This window comes from Cryptotermes secundus, unplaced genomic scaffold (genome assembly GCF_002891405.2).
Source record: "Cryptotermes secundus unplaced genomic scaffold, Csec_1.0 scaffold2310, whole genome shotgun sequence".
NCBI classification, from domain to species: domain Eukaryota; kingdom Metazoa; phylum Arthropoda; class Insecta; order Blattodea; family Kalotermitidae; genus Cryptotermes; species Cryptotermes secundus.
In genome coordinates, this window is record NW_019721800.1 from 204569 (window position 1) to 225735 (window position 21167).

Genomic DNA, 21167 nt, shown 5'->3' on the forward strand with positions numbered 1-21167 from the left:
AATAGAATTGGTACCTGTAATCATGCATCATAACATTCGAACAAAGTCGATAAAGGATTCCGCTACCTCCCCTTCCTAACTCCGCATTTTTGAGAAGACATCAGACATTTAGAACTAACGGATTATGCTTTAACAATCACAAACAAAAGAATTACAGTACCTTTAAACGGAATAAAGTGCGGTTGCATATTATGCGAGGATGCATTCCCGAAGACCTCGAATAATTCAAGACAAGTTTTAAACCATAACGTAATTGTTGTCGACATTTTTTGGACTCACATTATTGCAAATTTTATGTATAAAGTGAGACTTTGTTAATACTTTTACATTGCACTATTTCAGATTCACTTAAAATGTGAACGTGCTGTATTCAGTTTTGGTTCCTCTTTAAGTCGATCTTATTTCACTAATGATCCGGTGGTCTGAGACGCCTGTTTGATCTCGGACGCTAAGAAATGCATCTATTTGAAGTATATATATACATCCACTGCAACATAAGTTGTATTCAGAATGTCACCGTCTGTTTAAATAAATGAATGTCGGTATAAGACTTACCGAAATATTTCTAGGCCCATTTCACATGCTTATCTTCCCCGTCATGTGAAACGCACATCACACACTCTGCTCTGGAACATCTGATATCGTAAGAAACATAGACTGCACACAGTATCCACGATTAAGTAGCGTGTTCGAGATATAATGGTTAAATTATACAACTGAAAGAGAAATAAACTACTGCCCTGTCCTGGGAACCAGACAAAACATTTTCTAGAAAAATTAAAATTTCCCAGAATACTAAAAGAGCTTCTGAAACAGTAGCAAATTGCAGCGAATCAAAATTATGTTTCCCTAGTTGCACGATTAGGAAGTATTTTTACATTTAGAATTCGATATTTTATGAACGAAGCACTGATAAAATATTGAATTAAGACGTTCTCACTCCTTAAACAAACAATGAATTTAATTAGGAATTTTCTATGGAACAACTATAATAAATAGCATATTCTTACATCAGGAGTTGCCCGTGTTTTCGAGACCCTTGACTTCACGTCCATTCGCATCGTTTGTTGACTACAAAGTTCTGGTTTTGCCGCGTGATCTTGATCTTGTTACAGCACACGTACATCCCATGCATCCCTCCCAGCCCCAGTAGGGGAAAGAGACTTCCTTTCCACACCATCCATGCAGGCTCTGGGGCCCACCAATCCTCGTATCCAATGATTGTGGTGGGCTCTTTCCTCCATAGCAAAGCGAGCGGGTTGTGAACAGGAGGCAGTACCCGAAAGGTCGTGTGGAAAATTTCAGAAAGCTGGATTCTGTGGAGAGGGAAATTTTAAGCTGTCTTCGGCTACCAAGGCTGCCAACATCGTTTAGCTCTGTGGTGGAGCATTTGTTTTTCCGGCGGTAGTGTTTTTCCGTCAAGCGCATTGTTTATACAAGCATTTTGATAGAAAGTAGTTTATCACTACATCCAGGAAATGAATATTAGATGCGCAAAGGTATGTGTGATGTTATTAGACGCTCCAATTGCATAAACTGTCTTTCGAATGTGAAGAAAATATGGCAGACTTCTAGCATATCCTGTGTGCCCTTAACCTCACATTGTATAATGGGGTAGCAGTAAATCGTGTAGCGGATTCCCCTTTCTACGCGAGTCCATTTTCAGCATATGCGAAACTCAGCCCTGTTTGATGGATTTATTCGACGTTACAGAGGCTCGGTACTGGAACAACGTCTTTAAGTAACCCACGACAAAAGAATTCCCGACTAGTGTTTCAGTTTAGACAATTTTTAAAATTAGTTGTTAAAAGTGTAATAATACAAAACAGACTTGAGTATGATGGGTGACTGCGAGTAAATCTAACGAAGGACATTGAGACTTACAAAACGTCACAGAATTTGAATTGTAATTAGTTATTTGGTGAAACATGAACGAAGCACTATGAAATAATCGGGCTACCAGTAGAGGGGAAGAATATCATGTACATAATGTGATGTCTGAAAATAACTAACCAGTATTTAACACCATCTATGATCTTGTGTCGTGTCTGCAGGTTGCTTGATATGTCTGTGTACTTTGTACTGCTTCACTTATTAATGCAACTTTTTGTACAGTATTGATGGGTGCATGACTAGTGACATCCTATCACATTCCAGTCACTTGACTCACTATTCATACACCATGTTTCAGCCTATCCAAGGCCGTCATCAGGTAACTGTGTGAGTCGTCACACTATTAATTTCAGATACAAACTTATACCTGGTGACAGCCTTGTATGGGCTGAGATATGTCATTATCAAACAGTAAGTGAACAGTTCTATGAATATTTTAATGTTACATATAATTTTTCTCATTTAGTATGAGACATTATGGCACCTGATGATGGATATTCTTGTGACTGTTGAACCAAGTTAGCATTTGTTCACCCAAATCTGTGTGAAAGATAATAGGTGATTTGCTGTTATGATAAGGTATTTTTTTTCTGTAGCCAGAAGACTTAATGAATATGCAGCACTGCAATCTGCTGTGCTTACCTGAAAACTACCAGATGAAATATTATTTTTATCATGGCCTCTCATGGCCACAGTTGAGTTATGTAGCTGAGGATGAGAGGGGTAATATAGTTGGGTAAGTTTTATTGCTGCACCATATAATGTAGATTAATTATAATGCACTTTATAAGAATATGAAGAGCTGTTTGAACTAGAACCCAGAATTCCACAGTTGAGAATAATGAAGATGTGGAAAGAAATTTAAGTGCAGGTACATTGGTAGGTTTCATGAATCAGATCAATGATGCTATGGATATTGTAGACGAAAATTACCCAAACTTTGAATACAGCACTGAAGTGATGAGAGGCATTTGTGATGTATCTTGTTACAAAGAAATGCTTCAGGCAAGGCAAGCAGCTCTTTGTGCCACCTTCTAAAAGAAAGCGGACAGTTACTCAGAAAGTGAGCACCAGCCCATAAGTAAAGTTGTCCTTGTGTTTAATTAATTAAGTACCATGAAGATGTATGGGGGAGGTATAGCTCCACCATCCTTGACCTTGGCATTAGGTTGACATGAGTGATTGGCTTCATGACCTGGAGAAGGAGCCCAGTATCCATCAGATAGGGGGCTGGACGGGCTCCAGAACTGGTCTGGACACTGTGGAAAACAGGAAAATCTCTTGGCACTGCAGGGAATCAAACCATCACTTCCAGAATTGCATTTGCAGTATTACATGGGGTACAGCTGCTTATTAAGAGTTTTCAGTTGCTCTTTCAGAGTCTGTAGGTAATGTTGCAAATGTAAAGTTGTTCCCTGCATGTAAGTCACCATGCCATGAATGCATAATGGAAAAGTCTAATGCAGGTCGATTTCATTTTTAACCTTGGTACCAGCAAGGGTTCCATTCTGTGACCACTTTATCATCAGGAAAGAGCTTTTGATGTGCACTGGATAAGATGCTGGGTTACTCCCAGTCTGCATATGATGGCAAAAAGAGAATCCTGCTCTTGCTGGGAACTGAATACATCATCCAGCGCAGTACATTTTAGTCAACAAGTGGGTATGTTGTTAGAATAAAATGCATCATTTGTTGTCACAGTGTTGTGATGTAGCTGCACTGTTTGCCAGCCGACAACATCTGTGGATATAATACTCAAATTAGAACAAACATTTTTATTTGTAGTTAGGCAGAATGCCATCAGGGCACTCTTTGGAACTGAACCACATTTGTCTCCTTCACATTTGGAACAGTTGCATGTGGCAGTCCAAAACAGTGGATATATGTGATTAATTTGATCACATACCCCCACCCCTTCCACTATCATGCAATGCTCGGTTGCCTCCTGCACTGACATAACAGGGGACACTGCAGTTACTGCACAGCAGTAAACGACTCTTGGCAGTGTTCCCCAGCAATGCTTGTAAACATGATGTTACGAAACAGTGAAAGCTGACGTAACTGTTTTCTGTGTTGTCAGTGTGGAAGTTACTAGAGTAGGGAGTAGTGAGTATTCAGCGAGTTACTAGAGGGAGAGTAACCGGTCAGTTGCAGTCTAGCATTCACTGGAGTAGTAACTGTAATACTGCAGATGACAGTAGTTGTGAAACTGTGAATTGTATAAGTGTAAGAGTGAGTGTGGAATAAATTCGCTAGATCCAGAACAGCATGAAGTTATTTGTCGCGTTATACACCCAACATGTGACGATATGTTATCTATCATGTGTTTATCTGGGTCATGATGAATTCTGTATCACAGATGCACATATTAATTGTAAGATACCGGATACAGTTGTTATTATAGTACTTTTAGATGTGACTCATACCTTTTCAGATATGTTTTAGCTAAAATGGAAGAAGACAGTGAAGATGACCCTCATGGTCATATCACATCTCTTGCTGTGAAACGCTCCCATAGGTAAGTAAAAATGTATCTAGGCAAATTGTACTTTGCTTCATATAAAGAAAAATGTGTGCTTTGGACTGTGGACTCATACGATCCTTTTTGCTACTCAGACATGTTGTCAAAAGTCAAGTCAAAAAGAAATCTGAAATTTACAAAATTTGAAAGAGATTAGTTTGTTAAGCAACAAGACTGAGCTTTTGAGCTATCTTCAATACCAGGAGAGTATGTTCATTTCAGCAGCTGTTACCACCTTTAGCAGAGAACGTGTGATGAAATTTTGTTGACCCTTTAAATGCATGTCACAGTGTTCCTCCATCTTTTCCATATGATAGCACTGTACAGTGTAGTTTAATATCTTAAGACACAATAAACTATATATTATTGTAAAATTATATGTAGAATGAAATATGAAAAATGTTGAGGTACAGGCTGATAAAATTACAAAAGAGGGGTAAATAAAATTTCATTACTATTATCACTTCATAGACTACTGTTATGCATATAAAACACTTTTAAATCAAAACGATGCAGCACATTTAAGCTCAGTATCAGCACCCTAATTAATAAATACTTTTTTATAACATGAACTGCATGGAAACAGGTTTATTCATTGGTGATACATTTCACTTCTGCAGGAGATTGGGTTTAGCTCAAAAATTGATGGACCAAGCATCTAGATCGATGGTAGAATGCTTCAACGCAAAGTATGTATCCCTTCATGTGCGCAAGAGCAACAGGGCAGCACTGAATTTATATACAAACACACTTAAATTCACGTAAGTATTAAAGAGTGGCCCTGGATTCTCTAACACATCACAGTAGAATGATGAAGCCTTTTAGATTTTGTGTATAGGTCAAGAATGGTGACACTATACCTCCACACCCCCAATACATTTTTATATGCTTAATTAATTAAGCACAGGACTTTACCTTGAATCGCTGAATCGTGCTGAAAATAACCCTGTGTAAGTTCCACATCATCCAGCTGCTGCACGAAATCGTAAAAAATACGGCAGTGTAAGGTGCTGTCCACGGTCGTGTTGAAGAAGATTGGTCCAATGATTTGTAAACCAGAAATGGCGCACCACACATCCACTTTTTGTGGGTGCAGTGGTTGTTCAGCAATCTCATGTGGGTTTTCAGACGCCCAGATCCTGGAATTTTGTGCGTTTACATATCCTGATAGGTGGAACCATGCTTCATCACTAAACCAAGTGATATCCAAAATTCTGGGATTATTGTGCACCAATTCCCGAAACCATAAACAGTACTGTACCTGTTTATCTTTATCAACATCACCCAATTCCTGAACACTGGTGATTTTGTAGGGACAAAGATTCGCTTTCTTTGCAGCCTGTTGATACGTTGAATAAAAATACCCGGTTTCTTGGCTTACACGTCGTAATGATTTCTTGGGAGACTGCAGTAACCTGTCCCACACAATTGCAATTGCCAGAAGAAATTCTGGCATTTCCGGGCAGTTTTTACCACGTTCACTTAAAAGTGTCCGTCCTTTCCAATTTCTGAGCCAAGGACTGTATAGTCGATGTTGCTGGCTTCTTGCGAACTCCAAACTTCCTTCTGAATTGCAGTTGTGTGTTCACAATCAAGCCTGTCACCCAGTACGTGCGCACGAGAAACATGCGCTGTTCAACTGTGTACTCCATGACTGTCGCCTGCGCACTGCAGACACGTTTCAGGATTGTCCTTGACCTTGCAGCATAAGGGCTGCCACTAGCCGGATCATGCACACACCATTCGACTCAGCATGGGCCACAGGTTATGTCGTAATTGTGAGCGGTTATATGCATCACCTGCGGAATTAGTAGCAAATTCATCGGGCTGGTTCTATACGATTCACCCTGTACGTTGTGCATTCAAGTTCTAAGGTCTCCGATTTTTTTTCTCACACAATAATCATACAAAAAATTTGAAACTTCTGTCACTTTTCAACGTAATCTCCCTGCAGCCGTACACATTTTTCACAACGTCGACGCCATGATTCCATAGCCGCTGCGAACGCTTCTGTAGGAGTCTGTTTTGACCACTGGAAAATTGCTGATGCAATAGCGGATTGAAAAACGGCATCCATGTCTCATCCATTGTCACAGTTGATGAAAAGAAAGTCCCATTCATGCCTTCATCATTGCCATGCGTGCAGCCTTGTGGTCATCCGCCAAAATTCGTGGAACCCACCTGGAGGACACTTTCCGCATTCGCAGGTCCTAATGCAGGTTATGTGCACAGATCCCACGGAAATGCCAACTTTGGGGGCGATGTTTTCCACACTCAATCGGCGATCCTCCAAAACAACTTTCTCAACTCGCTCGACCATGTTGTCAGACCGGCTGGTGCGAGGCCGAGATTGTTTTGGTTCGTTGTCACACGACATTCGGCCTTCTTTGAACTGTCGTGCCCACGAACGCGCATTTTTCACATACACCATCACCACACATCTCACTCAACTGGCGATGAATTTCAATGGGTGTCACACCACGCAAGTGGAGAAAACGAATGATTACTCGCTGTTCTTGTAACGAAAACGTCGCCATTTTAAGTATCAAAAACACTCCTCACACTCGCCGCTACCACTAGAGTTCTGCCATCTCTGTCACGCATTCACAAAGAGTGCACATGTATTTTAAACGAAACTGCATGATCTACCTGCTCCCAGTCCTGAGAAAAAAAATCGGAGACCTTAGAACTTGAACGCCCCTCGTACTTGTAGTTATGATCTGTAAGTGGTCAGTAAATCCAGTTACCAATCCAAACCCTATCTATATTCAGTCAATCATATGACAGTCTTGATTTCTGGCAGAGAATATCAGTTGTTGTTTTGACCACAGTTGCACAAAACTGACAAACAAGTTCTGGAAGGTCTAAGCATTATTACTTTAAATCCAGGTTATTTGCTAAATACAGAACGAAAATAATACACTATTTATAATAACCTTCAGCCAAGACCGGGAAAACTCTTCACTAAATGTAGGAACACCTAATCAGGATTTCACACTATGCTCCTGCCATAATTTTCCTAACCTTAATTTAGCATGCATAATTATGCTTTGGAGAGTAGTAATTGTAGACTTTATGCACCACAACTTCCAGACATAAAATTTTAGTTAAGTGAATATGGCATGTGCTCAGTTTTTGCAGTGAATGTGACAAATAATGTCATGTATGATAAAAGTACATTAAGTCTTACAGTATAATTTTGTGTTGCAGTATCTCAGAAATTGAACCAAAGTACTATGCTGATGGAGAGGATGCTTATGCTATGAAGAGAGATTTGGTTTCCTTTGCATTTCAAAACACTGGCAAACCGGATTCGAGTTCTACGAGCTATCATGAAATAAAGACTTCAGTTCATGAAGCGGACAAGAAAGATAAAAAAGATTAGTGTTCCCCTCCCATCCCATCTGTATTTAGAATGGGGTGTGTGAAAGATGTTCTTGTGTGGTTGGCTGAAGTTCTCTTAATTAGCATGCCTAATCGCGACATGAAATAAAATTGTTTGTACATCATATATATTGATCTGTGGTATTTACACTTATGCAAAGCTTTGAATTATTTATGTAGGCTAACACAAAGAAGTGTTTTCCACAGACTCAATAATAATGTATGCACTTTCATGGCACAGACAAATTGCACAAGTCAATGTTGGAAGATGACGAACTATGCAAATTTTTCCGCTAGTGCAGTAGTAAATTTATATTGAAGTAAACTGCTGTAGGCAATAGCAGTCATACTCATTACTACATGTTTTGTAATACAGTGCAAGAATAGTGTGTTATTAAATTCTATGATCTGTAGATGCAAGGAACATTTTTGTTTACATGTGAATTGAGAAAATATATCTTAGATATTATATAATTATTTTAGAAATTAATTTCCATTTAATTCCATAATGCCATAAACATGAAATATCTCATTCTGTTTGCCTTATTTAACATAGCTTTTCAGACATTAAGTCAGCACCTCAGACTCTTCCAGTATTATAATCTTGTCATAAGCAGATTTAGGTATTTATGCCATGCTTTGATAAAGGAAAGAATTTTCTTTATAAATAAATGCCATAGAAGATCTAAAATTAAGATATATTCTGTAATCATACTGCAAGAGGAAGGACTTGCTGTCGTATAAATGCAACCGCAAAGGCAGGCAGGGTGCCATGAATCTTCAAGGGATTAAATGATCTTTAAAAACACTACCTTAAACGGTGAGTCTGAGGTAAGATAATTCATTATCATTCATAGGGGGTCATGAGTTCCATCCCCAATTAGATCTGTATGTGGATTTTACTGCTCACAGATTGAATCCTGCATCTCTACAAAAGATGACACTTCAGAGTGTGAAGAACTGTCCTGGGGGAGGGCAGATGGTCTTACCGTCAGTTTCAGATAAATATTGAGGCAACTGTTTGCTCATAAGTGGATCATCATAATTATCCTGAAACTGAAGCTATATGTATAACCTAAGATGTATATTTCTGTTCTGAAGATTCTGTCTGGTGCATATTTAATTATGTATTAAAAATTAATTTTCACGTACAAATAGTGACACACTGTACCTGAATAAATGGCCAAAACAGTGTAATTTTGAGTGAGGAACTGACTATGAAGTGTCAACATTAAATTTCAACAAAATCTTCAAATATAAATCTGAAAACTGAGTTTACACTTCAGCTTCATATGAACCTTCAGGATTCAAATTTAATAAAATTTGTGAGTCAAAGTCAGTATGAATGCCTATTCAACAAGGGTTCTTTCTTCTGGCATATTGCTGGATAGTAACAGTTGCTGGTTTTATTGAACTTAAAACTCAGACTGAATCAGACACACAAAAAGTTAACAATCTGAAATTTGATCGGTGACATATCTGTGAATTGTACCTCTAAACTGGTTTATGTTTCATCATCAACAGGAAATCTGCATTAATCTTTAGTAGGGATGCTAGTGTTGTATTGCATATACAATTTTGTTATTGACAGTATATTAATAGTAGAGATACTTCACTGCATACAGTCAAATTCTCTTTTCAACACACTACTTAAGTTTTATATCTGCTTTTTTTGTACATTAAGTTATGTTTGAGAAGTTTTATTATGAAGTGAGGATTTTATTTTAGTGTGAGCTCTCAAACACATTTCAGTAGCTTTGGAAATGAAACATCAGACAAACTTCACCTCATCATGCACTCGCTACAAACAGTGAACAAAAAGTAATGCACAACACACGCAATAAGACCTCCACACAGTAGCCTCAGAGGGCTCAAAAACAGTTGGACATACCTTACTATTCATTATATGGATGTTAGCCTACATTAATGCATGAGAACAATATTTTTTAAAAGGTACTGGTTTCTTACCTGGCTCATTCTTTGCCCCGAAGATGGAGGCGACATGATTCTCCAAAACATCAGTTTACTTTAAGTGGACTACTCGGTGTTATATCCCAGAAGACAGAATTGGTTGTAACCACCACTGTGAGAATGTCAAATCCTACAAGATTTTCTTTGTTATAAAATGGCCTCTGTTAACCCTTTCACTGCATATTATTTTCTTGCTATTTTCCTAAGATAATGCAATTTTGAGGTAAAAATATGAAGAAAAAATGCAATGAAATCCATTTTCATAGTCCAGTGAGTGAAGCTGAATGATACAGTGCAAGAAGATTATTCTTAATGTGGACTAAAGATGAATGTCACACTATAGAGTAATGGATGCTTGTTCCACTTCAGTCAAATATCGCAGCAAAGGGGTTAAAGAGATCTTCATCATACAAAGGCATGAAAAAATTCATAACACAACATTGTTTTTCTGTGGTTTTTTAACATAAGCGATTATAGAAAATGAGGCTCTGGGGTCCACTGCTATTTTATTACTAATGTCCCTGTTGATATCCATGATAAGTCCAAGCATATAACATTAGTCTAACCTTGCAACTTTACTGCATGTATATTTAATTTAAATTTCAGTAAGGGCTTACAAGAATGTCAAATTTAATCAAAAACTCAACCAGAACAACAATACTGTGTGCATACATACATGACAACATTAGCAGGTTGTTTTTCATTGCTGAATTCATAGAAATTAATTTGAATCTGCATTAAGTATAAAATAAACCAAATCTGGAGTATTTTCAGTTGTCAAGACTCCATCAGTGTTGCCATAGTACCAACAGATACTAATGATTACACAGGATTAACGAAATTGAAGAGGGCTGATGCGCAGTCCAACTGTGTCTTTACCAACTTCAGCTACCATACATATTGCACACACTGTTCCCTTGAATTGGGGCATGTAACTTGCTCCACATAGTGGGCACTTCTCCTCTGCTTTCCCACGATAGATGGGACGATATGTCCGCCCACAAATTGCAAATGGGTTGTGCTCATCATACTGCAGTTGATGTTCATCTACAAGATTCTTATCACAGGCCTAGAATGAAGGTAAAAGAGATCAGACTCAACTCCATATGAACTTCTGTCCCAAACATAATATGCCACACAAAATAATCAACCATACATACACAAACCACAGTCTACATAAGACAGTACATAATTATGAATGGCCAAAAAAAAAAAACATGAAAAAATTCATAACACAAGTGCAGTGCTCTACTTCATTACATGACAAATTCTGCACAGTATTATTTCACTCCAACCATAAATAGTTAAAAATAATTAGTTCTATGTTAAGGCGAACACACATCAAGACAAAAGAAAAATAAAATTAAAATCAACAAACCATTCTAATATTAAGAAAATTACAGCACCTCTACATGCATATCTCTGTCTTCCCCATATGCACCAGATATACTGGGTGAAATAATTTCAAGCTAGTTGACTGTGAACAATATAGTATATATGAGTAAAAATGATTAAACTTACTTCAATCAAAAAAAGTGATGGACAGGGACACAGTGAAAACCAAAGGAGCACATCATGTCAAAAACCACTATTCTAAAAACTTGTGGTAGTGGTAGATTCATTAAACCAGTATTATTTTGGACAATGTCCACTGTTCTGGAGGTTAGTTCTGGTGGTCCAGTAATTAGCATATTGGCCTAGTATTCAAAAGGTCCTGGGGTTCTACTGCAACTGCTGTCACTTCTTATAAGATATATATAAAAATACAGTGTCTGTATAATGGCAACTAGTCACCTTAAAATGAGAACAGATCCAACTACTTAAACACCAGGTACATCAAATATGCCTCAGACAATGGACAATGCCCAACATCCAACATAATAGTGGTATCATAATTTACAATCATCTTTAATTATGGCAGTGAACCACAAATGCCTGGACTTGAACACCGAGGTTTGGATATAATAACTTTTTGTGATATTGATGGTTCACCATTTTGATGAAGGCAAAATGTGATCAGCTGTTCTGTGTGATGGAAGACCAGTGACACTGTACCCAGTCCTTAGCTGTGACTTCACTTCTGACCTGGCACTTATCTGGAATAAGTCATCTTTGAACTCTGAACATTTTTAGCCATTAATAACCAAACCACTATGTACAATAGCTGAATACAGCATTAAATGTCCTACCTGCAGTATTTTCCTAGCTTGCTGGGCCACTTCCTGGCGAGGACCTTGTTCCAACAAGCGCCGCGCAAATGATGCTGCAGTCTTGTAATTCTTCAGTTTGAAGAAAAGGTTTAATGCTGTGCGGAGAGTAAGGATCTGATGTACAGGCTGGAGGTTGCAGTGTGTAAAATAAGCTGCCATCTCACACAGGCGTTTTTGATCCTCTAAAGTGGCTTTAGGCAATTCCTTTCTTGCTGTCTCCATTTTCAGTCCTACAATTACAGTGAAAACCATACAATGATTATAAATAAACCAGACTGTAAAAGAGTATTCTCACCTTCTTAGATCTTTGTAGCATTATTGTACCTAGGACTGTCAACTACTGAAGAAGAGGACATACACATTAGCACATTTACAGCTGGATAGTTGGAGCCTTCCTACTTATAACAGCCAGCCACTTTGAAGCAGTGCACATTGCAATGTGTATTCTTTAATTTTTATTTTAAATATCTTCTTTGTTCCTGTTCCATTTGAGATGATAAAGCTTAACATTTAAATTTCATACACAGCCATCAGATACTGATATCTATAAATAAATGAACTACATGTGTCCAAATATGCTCTGGTGCAAAAATCAATTTCCTGTGCTGTGGCTGGCTACTGCAAGAGCTACATAAGCAGGAAGCTGCCTTCCCACAAAGAATGTGTCAAAATATGTTAACAAACGCTTCTATAAGGAACTCCTCCACATACAACAAAATTCAGAGTATCCAGTTTTTTTTCCAGATGAGTTATACAGTTTTTTTTTTTGTAAGGAAGCACAGTTTCTTTAATTCAACTTACTGTGTTTCACGTTTGCCAGTTCTTGAGATTATTCAATGCAGGCTACTAGTGCCTACCATCACAAGCAAGCTTCATTATGTGATGTATCAGTTATTAATGTATTGTTTCAGTGCATATCTGAAATGGACTAAACCAATATAAAGCAGTAATGAAAACACGAGAGTAGAGCCAGCTTTATTCTTGTCACGTTCCTTATCATTACAACCACAACCACCCAAAATATGTGAAGTCTTCATTTCTTTAATAATGCTTTATCATGTGCAGATGTTATACAGCATAAAATGAGACAATGACTGTGCATGAATAACTGCAACAGACATAGAAGAGACAATGGCCTATTTAAAAAACTGTCATACCATCTGTTTGAAGCAACTGAGATAAACAATGAAGACCTCAGCTAAGATTGCCAGTCTGGGGGGAAAGCTTGAGCTTAGGACCTCCAGAAGGGTAAAAAGCAAGAGTGCTGACCACTACATTAACATTCACGAGAGATATGTGTGTTTGGATGTAATGTCCACCAAATAACTTTCTCAGTTCTGAATATAAAATTTGCAATAAATGGGTACACAAAAAAATTAGTATGGTAATCTCGACAGATATATAAGTACCTAGAATGTATTCTTTGCAGATATGAAGCAGCTGCTGTGCCTCTGTAATTTCCTGACGAGTTTCTACAACCAGGAGCGTAATGCTCAGAACCAGGGCATGTAACTTCTCAATAGCTTCACTGAACTTCCCACCTGTTGTCAGCTGGTAACAAACCTACAGCAACAAGGAACTGCATAGTACACTTCTACACCATAAGACATCATAATATCATAATACACTTATCAGGTCACTTAATACTCAACAAAAAAGTTTTCTAAAAATTAAATTAAGCCGTCATGTACAGTGGCAGTCAAGTGTCACTAAATTTGGACCAAAATTAGATTTTAAAAATGGATTTTAATACAAAGCTAACAGGCCATGAGAAAATAAAAAACCTCAGTTATGATAATTTAATGATTTGACATAACTGTGCCTGTAAGTATACCACATAAAAAATTCTGAAGTAAAGGAAGAGCTGCCCCTGTGCCTAAGCACTGTACAGTGAAGGCATACAGGAGAAGCCACGGTAAAATTCCATGCATTCTAGATCTCAATACTAGGTGGAAGTGAACAGCAAAATTTACACCCACAGAAAGAGCACTGGAGGCTGAGTGAGCCTCCGGTGATGGAAAGAAAAATCCCTCCTCCTGTTGGGAATCAAATCTATTCATTTTATAGTCTGGGTTATGCCAGATCATACATAAAAATACAAGTAATATTGTCAAAATTGATCAATAAACTATTTTTTAATTAAAATAACTACTTTGTGAGGCAGTAAAATCTTTACTGTCATAAAAAATCATATAATGATAGAAAAAGTTAAACACAAACTCCAAACAAATGAGATGTGATTCCTAAGCATAACAGGATATTGGGGAACCACTAAGGAAAGGAAAGACCATGTGCAGAGAATGGGCACCACAAGAATACCTACAGCATTTTATGAATTATAAACTGACTAGTAAGTAGACACTGGAAATCCTAAAAAGGGTTGGAAATATAAAAAGTAACATATTCTTACTGCTGATACTAAAAAACATCACTATGTTACCTGTAACCTTTGAACCAGGTCTGCCAGTTTGAGACCAATGGCTGGTTTTCCACCTTTAGGACCTGCATCCTTCCAGTTGCGGTGCGGGTAGCAATATAGTGGTGAAAGGGATGGGAGAGCTGTGTATGATGTACGTGAACTAGAAAATATACTGAGAAAAAGTGTACGGTATGGCCTGAAATCCACCACACCAACCTAAAAGAGGAAGTTACCACATTAGTTAAGTCAGTAAGAGTGTGACATTATACATTATCACTCATTTTACCATTGCTTGAAGTAGGTATATTTGCAACATTGTCTTCAAGTTAGATGCTCATATGTCCAGAGACTGTCACACACAACCTGAAGCTCACATGTCATCTGCTGTTATGAGGAAGGGTTATTATCTGTACATGGAAGGAACATGTTAGTCTTACGTGCTACAAGACTGTGCACTGTAAGAGAAAATGAGACTGCAAATGTGTAGATTTTAGAAAACATTAGTTTCCTATTTTCATGTGTCTGTCACTAAAAGTTCAAGAGGGATAGGCTAAAATACTTCACATGAACAAGTGCTCTAGAACATTCTACAGTAAGGATTGTTTTTTTATTGCTAGTGCGGTGGGACTAAGTCCCTTGTACTGCGGCCACTTCTGGCCTACTGTACCAGCCCCATGCGAGGGTGATTGTGGAGCAATTAGTGGAATGAAGATTGGCAGGGGAAACCGAAGTACTCAGAGAAAACCTGCCCCAGTGTCACTTTGTCCACCATAAATCCCACTTGACCAGACCCGGGATCGAACCTGGGCTGCTGCGGTGGGAAGCCAGCGATTAACCGCTTGAGTTATGGCGTGGCCCTACAGTAAGGATACTTCAGGTGAATTGTTCCAAAAAGTATAAATCTGGATTACTTATTTTAAGCTATGAATAAAAAGAATCATACTCTTCTCCTTACAAAACAAAAACTGCTGTCTGGTGGGAAAAGCCTGAAGTTTCAAACCAGAATAGATGTAAACCTCAGTAAATGCTGATTAATATTTAAAACTTTTCATTTACTCTTATCCACAAAGCATATACTTTCAATATCACTAATATTATACATATTGTAACGTGGATGGCGCAACAGGAAGTAGGGGTCATGTGAATTCTGTGGACATCGCATACCCCCACTCCTTCCATCACTACGCAACGCTCGGTAAACACCCCTCCCCGCTAGGCTGTGATGTCACGCAACAGGTGAGTCCGTGCAGCGACTATTGCTAGGCAAACGGTAAACATGGCAATTACGTAACAGGGAAGCAAGGTGCATTTTCCGCTGTCTGGCTGAGGGTTTATAAGAGAAACTGAATGCCTAAGGAGTCCAGTGGAAGTCTAGCATTCGCTGAGTTAGCTGAGCATTAACAGTCAGTTTTTAGCCTTCAGAGAGTAGGAGTATTCAGTATGAGTTGGAAGTCCAGCAGCCACAAGTTGTTGTTAAGTTGTATCAAGTGAATGGATTGAAGACAGTTGAACACAGAAAGTTACTACCGCAGATGGCAGTAATTGGGACACTGTAAATTGTGTAAGTGTAAGAGTGAGTGTGCAATAAATTCACTACATCCAAAACGGCGTGAAGTTATTTGTCACTCATTACAAACACCCAACACATCGCAATATGATTTACAGCCACATGTACTAAAGAGTATCAGAAACGCAACAAATACATCTGAGAACTGGCATGCCCCATACCATATACATACTGTCCTAAGGAGCTAAAGCAAAGACAGTAATTATAACCATTACATGCCTGGAACTGGTATGTATCCTAATTAAATACCAAGGAAAAGTAATATTCAATATTATAATGAAGTCACTGTGTAGCTAGTGTCTATCTGAGGACCAGAACACTACTTACTTGTTCATGAAGCAACCTGAACGCAGACTCAAATGATCCAGCAAGGATATGATCAACAGGTAGCTGTGAGTTGTTCACCCACACCTGCAGCTGAGAGAGTCCCTTTGTTGGTGGAACAAAGTAACCATCATCTGCCCCTGGTACAACTGAATTCTCCAATTCAGGGGGCAGCACCAGATCCTCATCTCCCACATCCCAACCACCACCTGGATCAACAACTGTACATGTAGCAACATCTTAGGTCAAACAGAGTTAATTTTCTCAAGATAAGTTTTCATTTGATAAAACCGAACATTAATGGTATTTAACCAATTTACTGCTACAAACAAATGGTTGATCCTTCTCTGATTATCTTAGTTAAACTAATGAAAACTGTTACATCAGACATAGTGCCTATGGGCATATTCAGACACTGATCAAACATCTTCACCAGTCCAGATATGAAAAAAAGGCAAAGAATATAAAAAACATAAATACATACCACAAGACAGTATTCTTCATAGTCATTGCTGTGAAAACCTCAAATCTTACAAGGATGAGTTTGTTTGAATTTAGTTTTAGAGTTTTGCTTAAATTTATTTAACTCGTGGGTGTAACACAAACTGTCTTGTTCCAAGAACAGCACATATATGCATGAAGGGTATGTTAATTCATGTCTGTTTTTTTAGCAAGTTGCAGCTGCTTTCTTTGCTCTACCATGGCCTCCTACAATACTGTGGCATGCCACCAAAAAGCCGGAATATCTTGGAGACAGAGCGGGTGTTCATTGCTAGACAAAAGTGTGTTAAAACACGTGGCTGGGACAACAAGTTGGAATATACCACTGCTGAGCAACGCTCAGTAAACACTGCCTAAAAGCTGGAATAGTGGAGCTGGACAGGGAGTTGTTCATTTTGCTAGGCAACCATTTATGCATGTTTCACGCGACAATGCATACATAACAGACGTTACAATGGAACTGAAAGCCAGAACTAGTGCAGTTCCCACAGCAACAAATACACCAGCGACTGTTACACAGAACATGTGAAATGGAACCCTTGAAGAAGGTGTCCTTGAGTCCATCCGACGGTAGAATATATGAGATGAGACCAGACCAGATCAGACCAGAGGAGAATTGAGAAGAGGACACAGAACAGATCAGAACAGAGGTGAAAGGAGCTGAGGGCAGAAGAAACCAGCTCAGCTAAGAACCAGAAAAGGACAGACTAGCCAGGTGGCATCATCTGGAAGACATTATTTCAGAGTAATTGTAATTGTAGACAAATTATCCAATAAAACAGCTTCATCAAATCTGGAACCCATTAAGTTCTTTTCCTGTTACCAGGATATGTGTAAATACTTATATATCATACTGATATCTGGCTGATAAATTTGTAACCACTATAAATGTGTAGTGCATTTAAAGAGTTCTGCTTCATTTTGATAAAAATCTGCTGTTGATAAGGTCACTTCCTAGGAAAACATTTCATGACGCAAATGGGTGAATGTATTGATAGTAGTGAATAAATAATATATCTGAGCAGACCCATTAAGACATTAATTAAGCAAAATATTTTTACTTCTACATTTTTCAGTCTGTACATATAAATGTGTCTAAGAAACATATAAACATATTATATTAATAACTTTCACCTTCTGGTTCAGCAGATCCAAGTTCACGTTCCTCGTCTGCACCAAGACCATCTTCATCCAGTCCTAGTTCAGCATCAACTCCCCAGCCTTCTGGGGTGGTGTCCTCTACAGGATTTGGAACCAGTACAGTACTCACTGCACTGTTCTTCCCCCGTGCCATTGCTGCACCCTCAAAGAATCCCTGAGTGGGTTTCAAAATCATAAATACCATCACATTGGTTAATTACTGAATGATGTTGGATCTGAGGTTCTTATAGGAGAAAGGTCTTCTGGCTTGTAATCTGATTAGTGCAGATGGCCTAACATTTTGGAAGAACATATCACCTCCATCTTCAGCATCAAAGAATAAGCCGAGCAAGAAAGCAGCGGAAGGAATTACCACTTGCTTCTGCAGGTTTCTTGCTTGGCTTACTATTTGGCCTTCAAGAGGGGGGTGATATATTCCTCCAAAATGCTGGGTTCTCTCAAAACCACATAGCATTACAGAAGACTGTGATCTGCAATTACTGAATTATTCAATTATGCTGTTTCAACTGCAGATGTTATACAGCATGGAATTAACACTAGAAAATCATCATAAATGTTAGTAAGAAATTGGAACTAGGCCATTGTGGCCTATGTTCTGGTACTATCCCAACAACTAGGGATAACTGACGTTCAATTGCCAGCACAGGAAGGAATCTTTCTCTTTGCCTCAGTCTTTGAGTGGCTTTGCGGCCCACTCACTCTCGTATCCACTGGGTTCTGAGGATACTTTCCTCAGCAGTAAAGTGGCTGAGGCATGGTGCTGACAAATCATCTCCACCTAGTGTTGGAGTTAAGACAAATTGAGCCTTACCTCCATTCATCCATACATTTTCATAGCACGACACTAAGGCACAGAGACGATTTTAATGCTTACCTTCATCCCAACATTTGCTGGAGACAGTAAAATAATAGAAGAGCTTAGTCAGGATAGATGGTAACATGGCACAGGTCTGAACCAAATACCAGGTGGTTCAAATATGATGGGGACTGATTTGTGTGTAAACAAGCCACACTGCGCAGCAACTGTGTGACCTTGAGAGAGTGAAGCCACAACCTCCACCCTCCTCCTGTTCGGGTTAGAACCTGTTCAGTCCTGTCTGGGAGTTGCTAGGATGATGAGCGAACAGAAGGTACTGCAGAGCGTGGAACAACACACTGTGATCAAATTCCTTGGAGAGAACTGAAATTCACCACAGACTCCAACAGCAGTATGGGGAAGAGTCTCTCTCACGGACCCATGTGTTTGAGTGGAGTAAGTGCTTCAGAGAGGGCAGAGAGCGCGTGGGGAATGAACCGCATGATTGTCGGCCGCAAACATCCGTCACTGATCCAAACTTTGATAGTGCAGACGTGCTTATTCGTGAGAGTAGGCATATCACTATCAAGGAACTTGGAGCAATGCTGTCCATCAGTGTTGGTAGTGTAGAAGACATCATGAAATACCACCTGCACTATTGCAAGGTGAATGCACAGTGGGTACCATGCACTTTGACGGACGTGAACAAAATGGTGTGCATGCAAGCTGCCAGTCGTCTCCTACAGCAGTTTGAAGATGAAGGTGATGCATTTTTTAAGTCTACAGTGACCCCAGCAATCATTACACGAGTGGCAGCATCCCAGTTCTCCCAAACCCAAGAGAGCACGGAAGAGCCGTTCGGCAGGAAAACTGATGGCAACGTTCTTCTGGGACTGGCAGGGGGTTATCCATGCAGACTTTCTGACAGATGCCAGAACAGTCAATGCAGCTTATTACTCAGACCTCCTGGCAACAGATGTGAAGGACAAGATCCGATCCAAGTGGAAGACACGTGGAAAGCGGGTAGCCTTCCTTCCAAGACAATGCACGCCCCCATACGGCCAAAACAAGAATGGCAACCCTCCAGAAATTGAAACTGAACCTTCTGACACATCCGCCGTACAGTCCTGATTTGGCCCCAAGTGATTTCCACTTGTTCGGAAGGCTCAAATCAGACTTGCAAGGCACACATTTTGTGGACGATGACGCCGTCATCCAGACTGTTTGGGAGTGGATACGCCGCCAACCACAAGCCTTTTTTGAAAAGGGCACCAGGATACTTCCAGAACACTGGAAAAAATGTGTTGTCTCCAGAGGGGAGTATGTTGAAGACTGACATGTGCAAGTAAGTGTTTGGCAATTAGGGTTTTTAAAAAAATCAGTCCTGGTCATATTTGAACCACCTTGTACATACCACTATATATGCCTGCATGTAACTTGGGGGTGTGGCTTTTGATATGCAATGGCAAACAAATGTCATGTGCTCATTCAGAACAAATAAATGTACATCACTATATGGAGGTTCTCCTGCAATTTATACTAGCAGCATACAACTTCTTTTGGTGAAATTGAAGTGTTTCTTTAGAGTATTTTGTGGAGTGTTATTTTCAGTCACATTTTATTGTAATTTTGAAAATTGAAGGCAAGGAGAACAAGTTTCAAGTCTTACATAAGATCCAGAGATGTAGTTTTAAGGCAATTTCAAATGGGAATCAGACAGTGATCACTTAGTTCATGATGATGCCAAGCATCAGGACTGCATGACTGATGTCTGGAAATGCCAGACTGAGTAGCACTGTTTAACTTACAGGCAATGAAGGAAAATCCTGGTTTAATACAAAATCCTCCTACCACAAACAGCAAAAACTGTGAAAATATCAGCACGGCTGTCTAGCAGAAATGCTTCACCTGTGAAGAACTGTTGCAGTTTGTGATAATATATATCACACAATAAAGATCATAAACTGGATGGCATTGCAAAAAGTCACAGAGTTTATCACAGCAAATACAATGCCCCTAAACTCATATGTGAAACTGTATGCTGCCAAAGGAAATAACACTTTTAAAACTGGGGACATCCAGAGAATATACTCTCCTGATCCACAGACAGCACTGATGCTACAATTTGGAAATACTGTGTCTGATGTGTGGGGAGCCTCCAGGAAGAGGATTTTGCAGGGGGAGCGGGGGAAGTATAGGACAAAGCCATGAACTGATTGTCAACCTGATGATACCAGATTCAGATGGTTCAGACAGTGGCAAAACGTCTACTCAATACAAGGTAATAAATGCCACCTGTCAAATCATATGAATAATGACAATCATGTAATTAAATGTTCAACAGCATGTGATGCAAATAAATCATAATACAAAATATATGGCAATGTCACAACTTTGTGGTTCTGTCCTGTTTGACAAGG

General features: G+C 39.1%; 2 protein-coding genes across 3 annotated transcripts in view; one reads left to right on the plus strand and one right to left on the minus strand.

The window, feature by feature from the left end:
* The first annotated feature begins 1346 nt into the window (after positions 1 to 1346).
* On the plus strand, positions 1347 to 10008 carry LOC111861224 (N-alpha-acetyltransferase 10). The gene is made up of 5 exons (XM_023845620.2): positions 1347 to 1499; positions 2490 to 2629; positions 4328 to 4411; positions 5035 to 5175; positions 7625 to 10008. The coding sequence occupies exons 1-5, from the start codon at positions 1479 to 1481 to the stop codon at positions 7797 to 7799; spliced, it is 561 nt and encodes a 186-aa protein (XP_023701388.1). The 5' UTR covers positions 1347 to 1478; the 3' UTR covers positions 7800 to 10008.
* A 248-nt stretch (positions 10009 to 10256) lies between these two features.
* The window catches only part of LOC111861222 (coatomer subunit alpha), a 79724-nt gene continuing 68813 nt past the window's right edge, over positions 10257 to 21167 (minus strand). For both annotated transcript variants that reach the window (XM_023845617.1, XM_023845616.1), the window contains exons 14-19: positions 17925 to 18105; positions 16293 to 16498; positions 14420 to 14614; positions 13389 to 13542; positions 11959 to 12209; positions 10257 to 10838 (exon numbers count right to left, since the gene is read on the minus strand). In XM_023845617.1, coding sequence (XP_023701385.1) covers positions 10602 to 10838; positions 11959 to 12209; positions 13389 to 13542; positions 14420 to 14614; positions 16293 to 16498; positions 17925 to 18105 — 1224 coding nt within the window. In that variant the 3' untranslated portion in view covers positions 10257 to 10601. The remainder of the gene's footprint in view (positions 10839 to 11958; positions 12210 to 13388; positions 13543 to 14419; positions 14615 to 16292; positions 16499 to 17924; positions 18106 to 21167) is intronic.